Below are 16,588 nucleotides of genomic sequence, written 5' to 3'. Positions count from 1 at the left end.
TATTCAGACCCTTTGCTATGAGACTCAAAATTMAGCTCAGGTGCATCCTGTTCCCATTGATCATCCTCGAGATGTTTCTACAACTTGATTGGAGTTCACCACTGAAAAATGAAATCGATTGGACATGATTTGGAAAGGCACACACCTGTCTATATAAGGTCCCACAGTGCATATCAGAGCAAAAACCAAGCTATGAGGTCAACAAAATTGTCCGTAGAGCTCCGATACAGGATTGTTTCGAGGCATAGATCTGGGAAAGGGTACCAAAACATTTCTGCAGCATTGAAGGTCCCAAAGAACACAGTGGCCCCCATCATTCTTAAATGGAAGAAGTTTGGAACCCACAAGACTCTTCCTAGAGCTGGCCACCCAGCCAAACTGAGCAATCGGGGGAGAAGGGCCTTGGTCAGGGAGGTGACCAAGAACACGATGGTTACTCTGACAGATCTCCAGAGTTCTTCTGTGGGGATGGGAGAACCTTCCAGAAGGACAACCGTCTCTGCAGCACTCCACCAATCAGGTCTTTATGATGGAGTGGCCAGACGGAAGCCACTCCTCAGCAAAATGCACATCACAGCCCGTTTGGAGTTTGTCAAAAGGCACCAAAAGGACTCTCAGACCATGAGAAACAAGATTCTCTGGTCTGATGAAACCAAGGTTGAACTCTTTGGCCTGAATGCCAAGTGTCACATCTGGAGGAAACCTGGCACCATCCCTACGGTGAAGCATGGTGGTGGCAGCATCATGCTGTGGGGATGTTTTTCAGCGGCAGGGACTGGGAGACGCATTGAGGCAAAGATGAACGGAGCAAAGTACAGAGAGATCCATGATAAAGTCCTGAGTGCTCTGGAGCAGGTTCCCAGACTAGGGCGAAGGTTCACCTCCCAACAGGACAACYACKCTAAGCACACAMCCAAGACAACACAGGAGTGGCTTTGGGAAAAGTCTCTGAATGTCCTTGAATGGCCCAGCTAAAGCCCAGACTTGAACCTGATCGAACATCTCTGGAGAGACCTGAAAATAGCTGTGCAGCAACGCTCCCCATCCAACCTGACAGAGCTTGAGAGGATCTGCAGAGAAGAATGGGAGAAACTCCCCAAATACAAGTATGCCAAGCTTGTAGCYTCATACCCAAGAAGGCWCAAGGCTGTAATCACTGCCAAAGGTGCTTCAACAAAGTACTGAGTAAACGGTCTGAATACTTATGTAAATGCAATATTTCAGGTTTATATTTGTAATAAATTACCAAAAATTTTTTTGGGGGAAAATCGTTTTTGCTTTGCATTATGGGGTATTGTGTGTAGATTGATGAGGGGAGGGGAAAAACGATGTAATACATTTTAGAATAAGGCTGTAACYTAACAAAATGTGGAAAAAGTCAAGGGGTCTGAATACTTTCCGAAGGCACTGTATATATTTACAAGAAAATATATATGGGGGATTGGAAATGATGCAGACAATTAAATTGTTGGAAGCTACAATCTATCTGCAATATTAAAGCTGAGTTACCTGTCACGCCTGTTCCCGCTCTCCCTCTCTGACGCTCAAGGGCGCCYGGCTGCCTTTCATTACGCACACCTGTCACCATCATTACAAGAATCAGCGCTCATTTAACTCACCTGGACTCCTTCACGTTTTGATTGCCTTCCCTATATCTGTCTGTTTCCTCTGATTCATCCCCGTGTCAGCATTATTGTTGTTCCGTTTCACCTGTCCAGACGCGGTCCTTATTCTGTTCCTGTTCGTGGTTATTAAAATGTTCACCCCCTGTACCTYCTTCTCGTCACCAGCATKAAGCCTTACATTAGCCCATAATTTTTTTAACATTAAAAAAATATACATATTTTGGTTATTTTTTTACCATTTTAATTGAAAACAATCACAGTAAGGTACTTAATTGTTACCCAGGAATGATTTGTTATTGAAATACAAACTGCTGCATTGGACCTTTAAGGTGAAGTTGTAAGTGACATTTGAATTTTAAAAGCCTATTTTATTCCTTTTATCAGTGAAAAGGGAGAGACAATAACATCTGCTCCTGCCCCACGAGGTTTGAATTAACATATGTTTACATGCACTAAATGTCAACACATCGTATTAAACTGTTAAATCAGACACACTCAATAAACACGGAGAGGATATTCAGGTTATGCTGAAAAACAAAAGAGACAGGAACAAGGTTTGGCGGCCTTGTAAAGGCATCCGCATACTTGGTCCGGTTTGCTCCTAGCAGAACTCGGCTTGGCGAAGCTAACATCTGTGCCACGCATACTCCCTTAAAAAGACATTTGCTTAAAAAACTAGAAAAAAGCWGAAATATTACTGTTTGTCCCTCTTGAGACGCTGTACAAAACAACCTGCAGTAACACTTCCTAAAAATAGTCAGAATCAATCTAAGATAAATCATGACTCTGCCATTCATTTAGATTTTTTTTCTGAAGTCTTAGTCGCCTGATTTTAAATCTAACCAAGATGTTTGATGCAGTATTTCTCAYGTGAACAACATTGGCATGAAAACTAGTCATCTGTCGTTGAAAGACAACAATCACTTAATTGAAGAATCCTTATTGTTGATCAATCACAGACGAAGGGGTGTAGACTTCCGCTACCGAACTTTGGCTTGCTTCAAGAAAAAATGTGCGCTCAAATAGCCGAACACCAAAACGAACAGAAACGTCACAAAATTGTCATAATATATGCATTAACTGTTTTGACTAGGAAGCATATGGTAAGCTTAACAAAGCATCCAAATGTAGCTTGCTGGCACTGAGGGAAAATATACAGTAGGTCACGGCTGCACTAGGGCGAAACTTTCTAGTTATTGCAAGGGGTACTTTAAAAATAGAAGAGTTATGAGAGGTTTATAAGCGCTAGTTTGCAGTTGTCCACTAATAGCACATCCTGCTCGTTTATTATGTGGTGAGCATGTGCTGATGATGTCATACTGTCTGTGGTGTAATTATTGTATGGGAGGCTTCAGTGAGACTGCAGCTAGTGCAGATGGAAGCAGCACCACGTTGACAAGGGAAACTGTGTGGGTTGACACACTGTTGCTATTTCGATTCCCCCAGTACAGTTTCCATCCACTCCCTGAAAGAAAGAAAGTGCAGCGAGTGACACAGCCMCGGTGTTGTGTAGTTTTGTCTTACTGTGTCCTAGTGACCACCATTGCATCAATTCAAAATGAGGAGATGTGTTGCTTTTTATAGGACCCATGGGCAATCATTGGCCCAAAGCACTGACTTCCCATTTCTAGAGCCGTGGTGGGCCATCCAGGCTATATATGAAGTGTTGGAAAGGTCTTGCGACGGTCTATGTTGGTTTAGTGCAATAGGCACTGTTCATATAACAAGACACCTTCACACATCACCTGGATTCTAAACAGGGAACAAGCTCACCTTTCTCGCCTCATCTCTAATTCAGTTCTTATTACTGAGCCGCAGCACAGGTAGAAGTGGCTGCCACTGAAGTAGCATCTCTGCATGCTGTAGAGGGCTCTGGAGTAAAGCACTGGCAGACAGACTGAGGCTAATGCTGGACTGAAGCAGCACTGAACTATCCCCAACTAGAATACCAATGTCCATATCAATACAGTAGTCCTCGCAGACAGACAGCCACAGAGAGTGGTGACTGCCCTCAGCTCCCTTCTCATGAAATATGATCTTAAGAACACCATGCCCAGTAGTGTGACAACTCCCGACAGAGCAGTGCTGTGACCATGGTGGCACTACTGTGTTATTAATACCACTCAATGTGACAGGCAAGATCTGAATACAGTTGGTGGTATTCATGTGGGCCTGTTGCTATGCGTGTTTGGTAGAGCATGGACAAGAAGCTTCCATGACAGTTCTACTTATAGAAAAGCAATAAAAGTAGCAGTGGCAGTCTGTGAACGCAGATAGCACCCTAAGCTCACACGTGTGTGTGTGAGCCTAACATAGAATTATGAATTGAATAGGATCTGTATGGAGCCTAATAAGAGCGTATTCTGTTTAGGCAAGACAACCCAGGCTGTAGGCAAGACTTTAAATATCAAACACGCGGACAATTGGGCTAACATACAGACATGACTCAGATGTATTGATACACATTGTTATTTGTAAAGTACGTACGGAATTTAAATCTGTACCAAATTCTGCAGTAACAAAATTGTAATAATAGATGAATAAGAATTAGCTTAGTAACTACTATAAATAGACTCCTTGGTCTTACATTAAGTATTTTTTTGATGTAACACAATACTCTCTCTTTAATGACTGAGCCCCTAGTGGTGTTGTGGTTTACCTGGGCCTGTCCCCACGGTTGTACGACTACAACCATAATAACAATCATAAAACATTTCTAGTCATCCCCTAATTACAATGGTGACTGCAATACAGCGAGCCRACCTTTCAAAAACAGAGCTGGAGAGAAAATAGAGGTGTTGGAGAGGTGTTGTTTGCACTGCAGGTGTCAACTCAACAAGTAATGGATGTAACACCCTCTTGAAACATTGTCACCAACATAAACTGAGCAATGCAGAAATGTCTGTGAGAGAACTGACAGTTGACTAATTTACTAGAAATCATTAGAACAAGAGAGTGTTTTCCATTTCCCAGAATAAACTTGGCCATGAGATGTCTCTCCCATGCATGCCAACCTCCACTAAAACTATTTCCCCCAAATTATGTGATTCCCAAGGATGGGGGGGGTGTAATGTTGGTAAATGAATCTTTTATCAATCAGTTACATGCAAAAAAGTAGGCCTTCAAAAATAATGTAGGTGTGAATGCTGATATGTTCCCATTAACTCAMTGCAATTCTAAACCCAGTGGTGCATGCATGGACCTACATTTGGAGGGGTAAAGTTGAGGCATCAAATCACAGGGTGTACATACTCTATGGAAATGATACTGGATTCTTAGAAATAATGTACCAAATGAGTGCATCAACTATACAAACGCCTGCATCTTCTTTGATTTGTATTTTTTATTGGTCTTTTTTTTAGGTTCACATAAACAAACCACATTTTCTCCTTTAAAAAAGAATGGATATCTGTATACACATAATGCATTTACGATGTACATCTTAATACATTAGGGTAATTTTCTTTTGCACGGCAAAGATATGACATTATGTTTATGAGACCATATAGGCCTACGAGAAAACGATATTATACACATAGCCTAATAAACGTAATACTCGACTGAATTTAACAACAGTTTTTAATTGTAGAAAAGCGTTCTGAAAGGAGAGTGAGGGACATCTAATTTAACCCATCGAGCCAAAAAGTAAACGTGCTTTTAAAACGTAAAGTTACATAATCGCGGACAGTGTTGTTCAAGAAGAATGTCATTTCCATGAGGGAAATGGGTTGGGTAAACAAGCTCTAATACAAACCCTCTTATTGAAGAGTGGAAATCACTGTCCTGGTGCGCACTGCGAGTTTGGGGTTCAGTCTCAGCATGCAGTCTTCCCCTTTTCTGTAGACTATCCATGTTTCCCAGAATATCATTCAATAATAGGTGTTTTTTGGTGAGGATTTTGTCCACAATCATTGTAACAACCCTATTATATCCTTTCACGAGGAGCCGCAATACTACAGGCATTTCCTACACTCTCATTTAATGGACAGCGTGAAATATACAGAAATTATTTGTGGAGGCAATTTTGGCTCCAGGAAAATGCAGACTTATTCATGTTATTTCCTGCATCTTCCCCCCTCGAATCCGTTTGAGACCGAAATTGGCTCCTGGTTGCTTTCTATTGACGATTCGCTGCCCGTGCTCTCCCCGGAGAGGAGTCGGGTAACCCTAAAGTCCGCTTTTAGTGTTTGTACGTCGTTTCCAATGCACATCTCTCCAAGGTCACTGATAATCTGGGACAGCTCCTGTTTACCATTGCCCACACAATCGTCATRCGTGTCTAYAATGTCCTCACACTCAAAGWGCATCGCTTTCTCCTCRTCCTCCTCTCCGATCAAGTCCTCTGTGATAGAGCCCAATTTGGGSGCGCTCCTGCTGCGCTCCACCGGSGGTTTGTAATAACACTGTCCYTTTAGAAGCTTCCTGAGGGGCACAAGGGGTATGGTTTGTTCCCCTATCAGCTGCTGTTGCTGGTGCCTTGCATCGTCCCTCCTTTTAAGTCTTTTAAATTCAGCAAGCGCTGTTGCCGAGGTCTGGTACAAAAGCAGTGCCATGGCCTTTGCCTTCTCCGGCTTGGACACCAGCACCGCATGGCACCTTAGCATCACTGCCTTGTGCTTCATCTCATGTCTGTATATCCAAGCGAAAATTTTGTGTAACCTTGGGTCGGCAACGCAATAGGTTATCCGGTGCAATAAATACAAATGTCCCGGTCTTCTCGCCTTGTCGTCCACATGCACCATCCGGATTCCCTGCGAGCTGATGGTCAGTTTCATCTTTGTGCCATTTTTGCCCATTTCGCTCTTGCCCCAAATCTTGCTCACAGCCACGTCCGTACAGCCTTCTCCTTTCGACTGGATGGTGGTGGCATTGCCCAGGTAGAGGACCGTGTATGTTGGGTCTTCGCTGGTAATTTTCACCTTTTTCCTTTTTGACTTGAACATGCTTCCAACCCTGTTCAAAGCACTCTCCGGACAAGACTTGGCAAAGGAGGTCAGCGCAGAGTAGTTCAAACTCACGGCATAACCCTTCTGCTTCGACTGTTTATCTTCATCTATCAGGTCGAACTTATTCTTCTTCCAAGGCAGCATTATATGGTCGTGTCACGTAAACAGCAAAAAATCTACAACTACAGCGAACGTTTTACTGCAACTAAATCTAATCTTTTTGCTGATCTTTTTCATATAATAGCAACTCCAATACAACAAACGGTCAAGTTATCCTGTAATTCATTTGCTCATCCTCCGAAGACTTCTCCATAACCAGAGAACTGCGCTATCCCATTCTGCGGTTAATGATTGCTGTGAGGTTGGTTCTGCTGTGAGTGGGATGGTCTATAGTGGATATATACTGGGTTGAACCATTTCAGTGTCTCTGCAGGGAACATAGAGGAGGAGACCAAAGTCAAACAGCTCTCCCTTGAGGATAAAATTGGCACTCAGAGCGCACTTACAAAGGTTTATTTATGAACTGAAATCATGCGAATTTGGAAAATATAGGCTAATATACAAAACTGATAACAGCTTATATACATCCGACCTGTAAATTGCAACAATAATTCCGTTGTACCTGTATTCACTCAGAACACAACGGATATAACTTCTGTATCTAGTTCGCTTAAAAACATAAACCTAAATGCAAGAGGGATACAAATCGAGCCTATACATAGCCTACCTAAAGTTTCATTATATCAATCGTATAATACAAATTAACGCTGGTTTGCTGTCAATTATTCAATGCATGGCAATGCACCAAAATAATATTTTTGGTCCTCATCCTTTGTTTTATGCTGCCATCTGTTGGCAATGCAACAGAGTTTCCCCCTGTACTGATAACATGCGTTCAAGCCTCTTTCATTAGTCTGTAACAAGTTTAAAATAAAATAACATTTAAGAATAAGAATGTTATAAGTAGGCTATACGTATAATTGGGCTAGAGTATAATAGTCTCTTCATGAAACACCCCCAAACAAAAGTGTGGAATTTTCCGAAAATTTTCACCACAAAAAGGGAAAAATAACTATATATATATATATWTTTTTTTTTATATATATWTTTTTTTAAAGGCCTACAGTTATGAAAAAATCTAGTTTACAAATCTATCTGAACTAGTTTCTTGTGTTGCGCATACATTGCAGAAATGTAATTATAAATATATTGAGTAGGTTATATATTTAGAAATGAATACAATTTAGTATCGACGTTTAGGTGGTAGCACCTGTCACATGACGTTGTCCTTGGCGGAACTATTATTTGCCAAAGGATGTTTCCTTCAATGCATATTTGAGTGTTGGACACATATTTTGGAATGTACCACAAATCCAAAGTCAATGCACAAATCATTACATTAAATCCCAATAAAAGCTATACAAATACACAGCGAGTTTGATTCAATAACCTCCAGGTTCAATAATCTCCAGAAATAAGTCTAAATATACATTAGAGAAAACATGATTAATCTCGATAGTTATTCGTCATTCTGCAGTGAAGTTGGGACGTTCCGTTTCARTTCCTCATGGGACAATAATTCTCACATGGGCTAAATTTTACAAAAACAGATTTGTGGTAACGTTAACAAGCAAGGCTAAACCCAAACCGAAAAAATGGGTAAGAAGAAGTCTGCCATGGGGCTCGGGAGATCACTGATAAAGGAGAGACTCAACGCAGGCCGAGGCAACAAGAGGGGCGATACTTGGGTAACGTTAACTGTTACTATATGTTGATACACGTTTCAACAGCTAGCTAGCTAGTTAGCGAGCTAAACATATAACAGTAGATGCCTACCTCCAAGGGTTCTATCCAGTTCTACCTCACTATTTCGCTGAGGAACGTTAATTGGAGGAAAGCAGAATTTGGTGAATACTGAACTGTTGAAAATGAAGTAACTACAGTGCCTTTGAAAAGTATTCAGACCCCTTGACTTTTTCCAAATTTGGTTACGTTACAGCCTTATTCTAAAATGGATTAAATAAAAAATGATCCTCAGCAATCTACATACAATACCCCATAATGACAAAGCTATAACAGTTTTTTTTAGATAAAACAACTTTAATATTTACATAAATATTCAGACCCTTTGCTATGAGACTCGAAATTAAACTTGGTTGCATCCTGTTTCCTATGATCATCCTTTAGTTGGTTCTACAACTTGATTTGAGCCCACCTGTGGTAAATTAAATTGATTGGACATGATTAGGGAAGTCCCACAGTTAACAGTGCATGCCAGAGCAGAAACCAAGCCACGAGGTTGAAGGAATTGTCCGTAGATTGTGTCGAGGCAAAGATCTGGGGAAGGGTACCAAAACATTTCGGGAGCATTGAAGGTCCACAAGAACACAGTGGCCCTCATCATTCTTAAATCGAAGAAGTTTGGATCCACTAAGACTCTTTCTAGAGTTGGCCACTCGGCCAAACTGAGAAATCGGGGGAGAAGGGCCTTGGTCATGGAGCAGACCAAGAACCTGATGGTCACTCTGACAGAYCTCGAGAGTTCCTCTGTGAAGATGGGAGAAGCTTCCAGAAGGACAACCATCTCTGCAGCACTCCACCAATCAGGCCTTTATGGTAGAGTAGCCAGATGGAAGCCACTCCTCAGTAAATGGCACATGACAGCCCGCTTGGAGTTTGCCAAAAGGCACCTAAAGGACTCTCAGACCATGAGAAACAAGATTCTCTGGTCTGATGAAACCAAGATTGAACTCTTTGGCCTGAATGGCAAGCATCACGTCTGGAGGAAATCTGGTACCATCTCTATGGTGAAGCATGGTGGTGGCAGCATCATGCTGTGGGGATGTTTTTCAGCGGCAGGGACTAGGAGACTTGTCAGGATCGAAGCAAAGATGAACAGATCAAAGTAGAGAGAGATCCTTGATGAAAACTCCAGAGTGTTCAGGACCTCAGACTGGGGCAACGGTTCACCTTCCAACAGGACAACGACCCTAAGCACTCAGCCAAGACAACGCAGGTGTGGCTTCGGGACAAGTCTCTGAATGTCCTTGAATGGCCCAGCCAGAGCCCGGACTTGAACCCGATCGAACATCTCTGGAGAGACCTAAAAATAGCTGTGTAACAACGCTCCCCATCCAACCTGACAAAGCTTGAGAGGATCTGCAGAGAAGAATGGGAGAAACTCCCAAAATACAGGTGTGCCAAGCTTGTAGCGTCATACCCAAGAAGACTTGATGCTGTCTAAAAACCTGTTTTTGCTTTGTCAAATTGCTTTAATTCTTTTTTTATTTTTTATTATTAAATCAATTTTAGAATAAGGAAGTAATGTAACAATGTGAAAAAAGTCAAGGGGTCTGAATACTTTCCGAAGGCACTGTACATGTTTTAATGACTGTCTGTCTGTCTTATTAGCTGTAGCTAGCTAGACAACTTTCTGATGACTAAACTTGATCTCACATTGCCAGCTCCACACCAGTGAACTGAACGATGGCTACGACTGGGGTCGCCTCAACCTGCAGTCAGTGACTGAACAGAGCTCTATGGATGACTTCCTTGCAACTGCTGAAATGGCCGGGACAGAGTTTGTTGCAGGTAAATACTCTATTGCATTGACGTGACAAGTGATCCTTGAAAACGGTCATCTACAAGTACTTTAGACTGGATTCCCAGGATGCAACTGATGGATAAAATGTTTCCCCAGAAAAGCTCAACATCAAGTTTGTGGCAGCTGAAGCTCGGGCAGGATTACTGACAGCCGAGGAGACGGCAAAGCTGAAGAAGCTGCACGAGGAGAACAAACAACTCCTCAGAATTCCACGAAGGTGCAGTAAGCCCAGAGACTCCAAAGACATACACTGTCAACATGTATTTTGTCTTCTTTCTAGTTGTCTTAGAAGTAGGAATTGTGCTAATATTGCATTGCTTCTGATGTTCCATTAKTGCCTTTGTCTTGTCATATTTCAGGCCTCACTGGGATGAAGGCACCAGTCCAGAGGTCCTCCAGCAGACAGAGAGAGACAGCTTCCTGGAGTGGAGACGAGAACTGGCAGAGTATGAACCCCCCCCCCCCCCCCATTAATTGAATAGGATGTAATTGTTTTGATGTTATAGATTGTGTGCCTGCAATTAAACCTTTAACCCTATTCTTAATCGTCTGGTATAGCATGTTTTGGCAATGGATTTAAAAGTTGATATGAAAAAAATCTATTGATCAACTCCAACAGCCTTCCTGCATCTATTAACACAATTTGTATAATTTTGTTTTGCTGCAGTTCAGTGTTGTCACTCTAACTTTGCCCATTCAGAGGGCTGTAAGAACAAAAAAATGGTAACCAAAGATATGGGATAAAAGGCATGATTTCACTTGGTGAGGGATTAATATTGCACAATCCTGTTAGTAGATCTTAAAGAGTAAGAATATGAAATTAAATAGTTACAATGTAAGAATTTTGTTTAAAAAAGTGTTCAACCAGGCGGTTGATAGGTCAGTAAAGAGTATGGTGGACTAAGAGTAGGGTACATTTATTTTTTATTAAAAATTTATTTTGGTGGAAAATATGATCGAATTGTTGACAACCCACTATTAGGCAACATAAATTGGATAAACCACATTACATGGACAATTAATCAATATTCAGACTTAAGGTCGTCTATAAAATAATGCCTACAGAGAGCAATAGTAATGAAGTCTTTTTGTAGGCACTAACTCCGCCATGGCTCATTGGCCAAAGCCTGTGGGGAAATCAATGTCTTTTTGTAGTGTTTTTGGATAAATGCCGAAAATAAAGTCTGTGGTAAACACAGGCTTAGGAGATCTTGTGTTTTGTTCTGAGAATCTTCATCAGCTAATGTCACTTTTTGTGAATTTTGAAGCATTTATGTAATCAAAACAAGCACAAAGGTTGATTATATTATCTTAGACTAAAATGTATAAGATCTCCAAAGCATGTATTTATCCCAAAACTCCATTATTTCCCCCATAGGAATGGCTGAACGAACCAGAGGTAACTAATTTCTGGTTTTTAGGACCACAAACTGGCGAGCTCTATAATAGTAATAAAAAATGGCACTTTATCATATCTCAAAATGTAGTCTAAACATGTGGAAACATGGAAGAACCGGGATCATTTGAAATGTAAGGCACATCGCACTATACACCACCTGAAAACGCATTAATTTCAAATTAATTTCATATTCACGTTTGGACATACAAAATTACAATAATGTCCTTATTTCATTGATTTAATTATGCTTACCTACCTATAAAAGCCATTGAAGCAGACCTAAAGTAGTTTTTGTAATATTGTTGAGATGAGTAAAAATGCAATGCAAATTGCCATTCTAATATGGCATTGGTGGTATGACCATCTTGACTTCTCAACCACCTGGTAGAGCGCTGGAGAACAAAAACAACTGGAAGTTCTATGAGTTAGTAATAATCCTTTAATTCACCTTCAATTCCTAACACTGTTTTATGTCAGCAGTGCCTGGAAGTTTATCTATCTTGTTTTATAGGCTTGAAGAGGAGCAGAAAATGATTCTTACACCCTTTGAGAGGAATTTGGATTTCTGGAGACAGCTCTGGAGAGTGATTGAGAGGAGGTAGGAATCAGAGCTGCTCTGTCTTGTGACACTGATTGTCAGCTGTTCGATGCCTTGTATGATGGTGGAAATGTTGTGAATTTTCCTCCGCAGTGACATTGTTGTTCAGATTGTTGATGCCAGAAACCCATTGCTATTTCGTTGCCCTGACCTGGTAAGTAAAGGGCCTAAGGCTGTCACATCAAACTATTGAGGCCAATTTTTCTTGAATGTAGTATGACATTGCCAGGTGGGGGAACCCACCCCACCAAACTGATAGTGGGGGAAACATTGCGGTATTTCACCCATTGATCTTCCTGGTTCCTGTAGGAGTGCTATGTAAAAGAGGTGTCCCGGCACAAGGTGAACTTGTTGCTGGTGAACAAGGCTGACCTGTTGACCCAGCAGCAGCGGAGGATCTGGGCCAGATACTTCCAGAGAGAGGGCCTCCGCGCTGTATTCTGGTCCGCACTGGTGGAGAACGAGAGGCTGGAGGCAGAGGAGAAGGTGAGGAGGCAGTCACATTTTAATTGTAATGTCTTAGCCTGTTTAAACCTGGTTACTTTTTTGACTGATGAAAGACAAGCTGCTATGGTTCTCCTCTTCTGCCCTTGTTCATTCTCCACAGGGAATGGAAGTGGAGGAGCAGGAGGATGAAAAGAGCGAAGCAGAGGATGAAGACGAGGGAATGCCAGACAACGACAATATGAGCCGAAGACAGGAGGTAGATGATAACAAGGAGAAGAATGAGGAAAAGAGCGAGGAGGAAGAAGATGAGGAGAGCGATATGGAAGGGGAGCAGTTTAAAGACTGCGTAGCAGAGGGAGACTGGCAGACGGCATCAGAGGGTGAAGAGGCATCAGAGGATGAGGAGGCAGACGACGAAGAGAGTATAGATGGCTCCACCCACGGCTCCTCCTTCCACAACTCCAGTCGCCTGCTGACCAAAGATGAGCTGCTGGCCATATTTAAGGCTGCTCACGATGGGCCAACGTTGAAAGAGGGCGAGCTCACAGTGGGGCTGGTGAGTACACACAGATACACACACTGGAAATCAATAGGCTCAAATGTTGCAGTAGGAGAACAGGTCGTGTGTTTGGAGTGACGTTTGTGGGATCTCAATTCTCCTATATACTCTCTGAACAGGTGGGGTATCCCAATGTGGGCAAAAGTTCGACCATCAACACCATTCTGAGAAATAAGAAGGTGTCCGTCTCAGTCACGCCTGGGCACACCAAGCACTTTCAGGTAAAGACCGGCTCTCTGATGTAGCCTGCTGGACCTCTAAAAATGTGTTCATTTGGTGACGATACATTCTTTTCTTGCGGGGTCAAAGCATTCAAGTGTGTTTGTTTGTGTTCCAGACGCTGTACGTGGAGCCAGGTCTGTGTCTGTGTGACTGCCCTGGCCTGGTCATGCCCTCCTTTGTGTCCACTAAAGCTGAGATGATCTGCTGTGGGATCCTGCCCATCGACCAGATACGAGACCATGTGCCTGCCATCTCTCTCATATCCTTCAATTACCAACCCTACACACCGCTTGTCTGTTAACTTATGGGTGTAGAAGAGTCATATTTATTGTCCCAATCAATAGATAGTACTGGAGCAATCTCTTTCTGAAATACATTTGAGTCACGGTTAGATCTGTTTTAAGTTGGACGAAAATAGAGCTGCACATTTTACACCGGTAGAGGAGTTTTCAGATGTTTGATTGGGTGTTCAGTGTGGTTAAGGCCTTAACAGACTTCTCACGTGTGTCAGACAATTCCTCGGGATGTGCTGGACGGCACCTATGGCATCAACATCATCCGCCCGCGAGAGGACGAGGACCCTGACCGCATACCCAACTATGAGGAGCTACTGATGGCCTATGGATGTGAGACTATAAACCCTGTCTTTATTCAGTACAGCACAGTGTAGAACAACTGACATAGCACAATGTAAGCCATATGATAGTGATGGAGTCCGAACAAGCCATTGGCACCGTTCTGATCGGTTCTCTTTCAGACATGAGGGGCTTCATGACAGCACACGGACAACCTGACCAGTCGAGATCAGCCCGTTACATCCTCAAGGATTACGTCATTGTAAGTTAACCCTCATCCTTCTCCTCCCGCCACCAAATACATGCTCTTGTTGTACAACTCTGGTTTATTAGGCAGAATAGTCTAAATATTGTTTAGTCTGTTTACCTAAATTCAGTAGTAGTAATGGGAGAGCAGCACCACTAACTGGTTCTGTCTGATCATCTCCAGGGAAAACTGCTGTACTGCCACCCTCCTCCCCACATCAGTGCTGCAGACTTCCAGCCCCAGCACAGCAAGTTCCAGACCAGAGATGCAGACGGTGAAGACTCCAAGATAGGCAACAAACCGAGCAAAGTCAAGAGGCACGAGAATTTGGTCGACAAGAACTTCTTCCATCAGGTACAGTAGAAGGCAACTCCATAGAAATTACATTAAAATGCTGCATTTGCAGAATTGACACCAAACTCAAGCCAGTCTAGGCAGATTACTTTATTACCATGGGTTGTAGTGAAATGGGATAATTCAGATAGTAACCCCATTGTTGTGTTTTTTGTTCCAGGAGAATGTTCGGGCGCTCACCAAGGGGGTCCAGTCTTTCATGGGTTACAAGGAAGGCAGCGTAGGCCAGCGTGAACTGGTAAATCAAGGGAAACCTGGCTTAGAACAGCCTGTGGGCAAACCCTGGAAGAAGCATGGCAACAGGAACAAGAAAGAGAAAGTACGCCGACTCACCAAGCACCTGGATGCCTGAAGAACATCTATAAACTGTTAGAAATCGCTGGTAGTTTGGATTGTTAACCCCCAAAGGACTTTCCAATGCAATTACACAATTGGTATGTAGATACTGGTCAACAACAATAACCTCCATTGCACTTTGCAATATGGAGAAATGGGAAAAGGTTGCCTTTTGATATCAAACATAATTCAGGATATTCTGTGTAACTCATCATGCATTGCAGTGACAGTACATTCCACTATTACCAGAGCAGAGTTGGGGTCAACTCAATCCCAGGAATTTCTGCAACTGAAGTTGAGCCTTACTCTGAACCAGAGGAAATTCATTGGAGATCAATCAGTGAAGATAATTTTTAAAAATAATGTTTGTTACAAGGTGCAGCCTATTGTACTTTACAGCAGGGATATTCAGCAGGGGGTCCGCAAAAGTAAATAAAAAAATAAATAAAAAAATGTTTTTTTTTTAATGTCAATGTTTTTATGAATATCGCTAGTAACAGAATATACTTTTTTACTTACATACCTACAGTAGAAAAGAGGCGAATCTATTTCTGTTGTCAACTTTATTTGTCAACTCCTAATATTGAGCAAATTACACTCGCTGGAGTAACTTATAGGAATTGAAAAAGCACCCGCGAATAGGCTACCAGTGCAGCTTGTACGCTTTCTTTACTTGGATATACATTTTTGCCAACACATGGCTAACCTTTCAGCGAAAACGTGTTTGGAGTTACCTTTTATAGTTAATAGGTTATGTTAGAGTTTACACTTCCACGTCAAATTATAATGTGGCTACTGGTAATCTTTCTTGARTTGGGCATAACGTTACATTTTTGCTAACCTTTGTTTAACCAGCTAAAGAGCTGCTCTTAGCTAAAATGTTTCGAGTTACCTTTTCTAGTAATTATATTGCGGGAAGGTAAAAAAAAAAAACACTACCATATCTATTTATTTTAAAATTGAGATTACTTCTTGCCATTATCATTCACCTGATAAGACTAGACGTCATCTTTTTATGGTATGATGGGGGACCCTGGGTCGCCGGTTTGCCCTGGGCAAGGAAAGATTGAAGACCCCTGCTTTACAGAGATAATTAACTAGTTGGATTCCCTATGATCTACAACCCGACTGCTACTTTGCTATACATTTATTTGAAGCAAAAACAATTGTGTAATATCCCTGATTAAATAATTATATATGATGGTTTTCAAACGTTAATTTGTGGTGTTTTTGGCTCTCTTATGAGTGTTTGCAATATTTTCCATGACTGTGCTCAATGTACCATCGAACTGCCACAACAAAAGCCTCAACGAGGTACTTGAAGCTATAGCCAGGGAGGAAGAGGCGAGAGGTTTTACCCCACCCAAAATCTGTCCACGAAAATAAACCCACGATGTGAGGAAATTTTGTATGGCGTTCAATGAGTGTCTGTCGAAATTGGGCAACAAAAAGATGAATTGCTAATTTGCTACGTGAGGCTTATTTGATCGAATATACGTTTCATCATGGTTAGGTTGTTACAAATGCACTGATAAGTTGGCGCACGTGGCATTTCGGCAACTTACACAGCAAACGACTACAGTATATCGGAGTTGTGCCTGCTGTCATAGAGCTAGATATAGGACTCATGAGTATTGTCATTCAGGGTTTCCACCATTTTAATGTACTTAACTGGG

General features: G+C 42.0%; 3 protein-coding genes across 3 annotated transcripts in view; 1 reads left to right on the top strand and 2 right to left on the bottom strand.

Annotated features, from left to right (window-relative positions):
• The window catches only part of LOC111975565 (KN motif and ankyrin repeat domain-containing protein 3), a 381,145-nt gene that overhangs the window by 159,929 nt on the left and 204,628 nt on the right, over positions 1–16,588 (bottom strand). The gene's annotated exons all lie outside the window — the stretch shown is intronic.
• Positions 4,951–6,945, bottom strand: LOC111976060 (protein FAM43A-like). Its single transcript, XM_024004783.2, has one exon. The coding sequence runs from the start codon at positions 6,713–6,715 to the stop codon at positions 5,681–5,683; it is 1,035 nt and encodes a 344-aa protein (XP_023860551.1). The 5' UTR covers positions 6,716–6,945; the 3' UTR covers positions 4,951–5,680.
• Positions 8,117–16,130, top strand: lsg1 (large 60S subunit nuclear export GTPase 1). The gene is made up of 14 exons (XM_070447514.1): positions 8,117–8,319; positions 10,036–10,162; positions 10,272–10,392; positions 10,535–10,621; positions 12,086–12,172; positions 12,266–12,326; positions 12,482–12,658; positions 12,780–13,175; positions 13,298–13,399; positions 13,516–13,652; positions 13,896–14,026; positions 14,158–14,237; positions 14,406–14,576; positions 14,737–16,130. The coding sequence occupies exons 1-14, from the start codon at positions 8,227–8,229 to the stop codon at positions 14,926–14,928; spliced, it is 1,962 nt and encodes a 653-aa protein (XP_070303615.1). The 5' UTR covers positions 8,117–8,226; the 3' UTR covers positions 14,929–16,130.

Source organism: Salvelinus sp. IW2-2015, linkage group LG16 (assembly GCF_002910315.2).
Source record: "Salvelinus sp. IW2-2015 linkage group LG16, ASM291031v2, whole genome shotgun sequence".
NCBI lineage: Eukaryota > Metazoa > Chordata > Actinopteri > Salmoniformes > Salmonidae > Salvelinus > Salvelinus sp. IW2-2015.
This window is presented reverse-complemented; position numbering and strand designations above follow the sequence as displayed.

Coding starts and splice junctions, on each gene's coding strand:
- lsg1 (XM_070447514.1), top strand. CDS start 8,227: ATGGGTAAGAAGAAGTCTGCCATGGGGCTCGGGAGATCACTGATAAAG. Junction 10,163..10,271: donor CGGGACAGAGTTTGTTGCAG/GTAAATACTCTA, acceptor ATGTTTCCCCAG/AAAAGCTCAACATCAAGTTT. Junction 12,659..12,779: donor GGCTGGAGGCAGAGGAGAAG/GTGAGGAGGCAG, acceptor CATTCTCCACAG/GGAATGGAAGTGGAGGAGCA.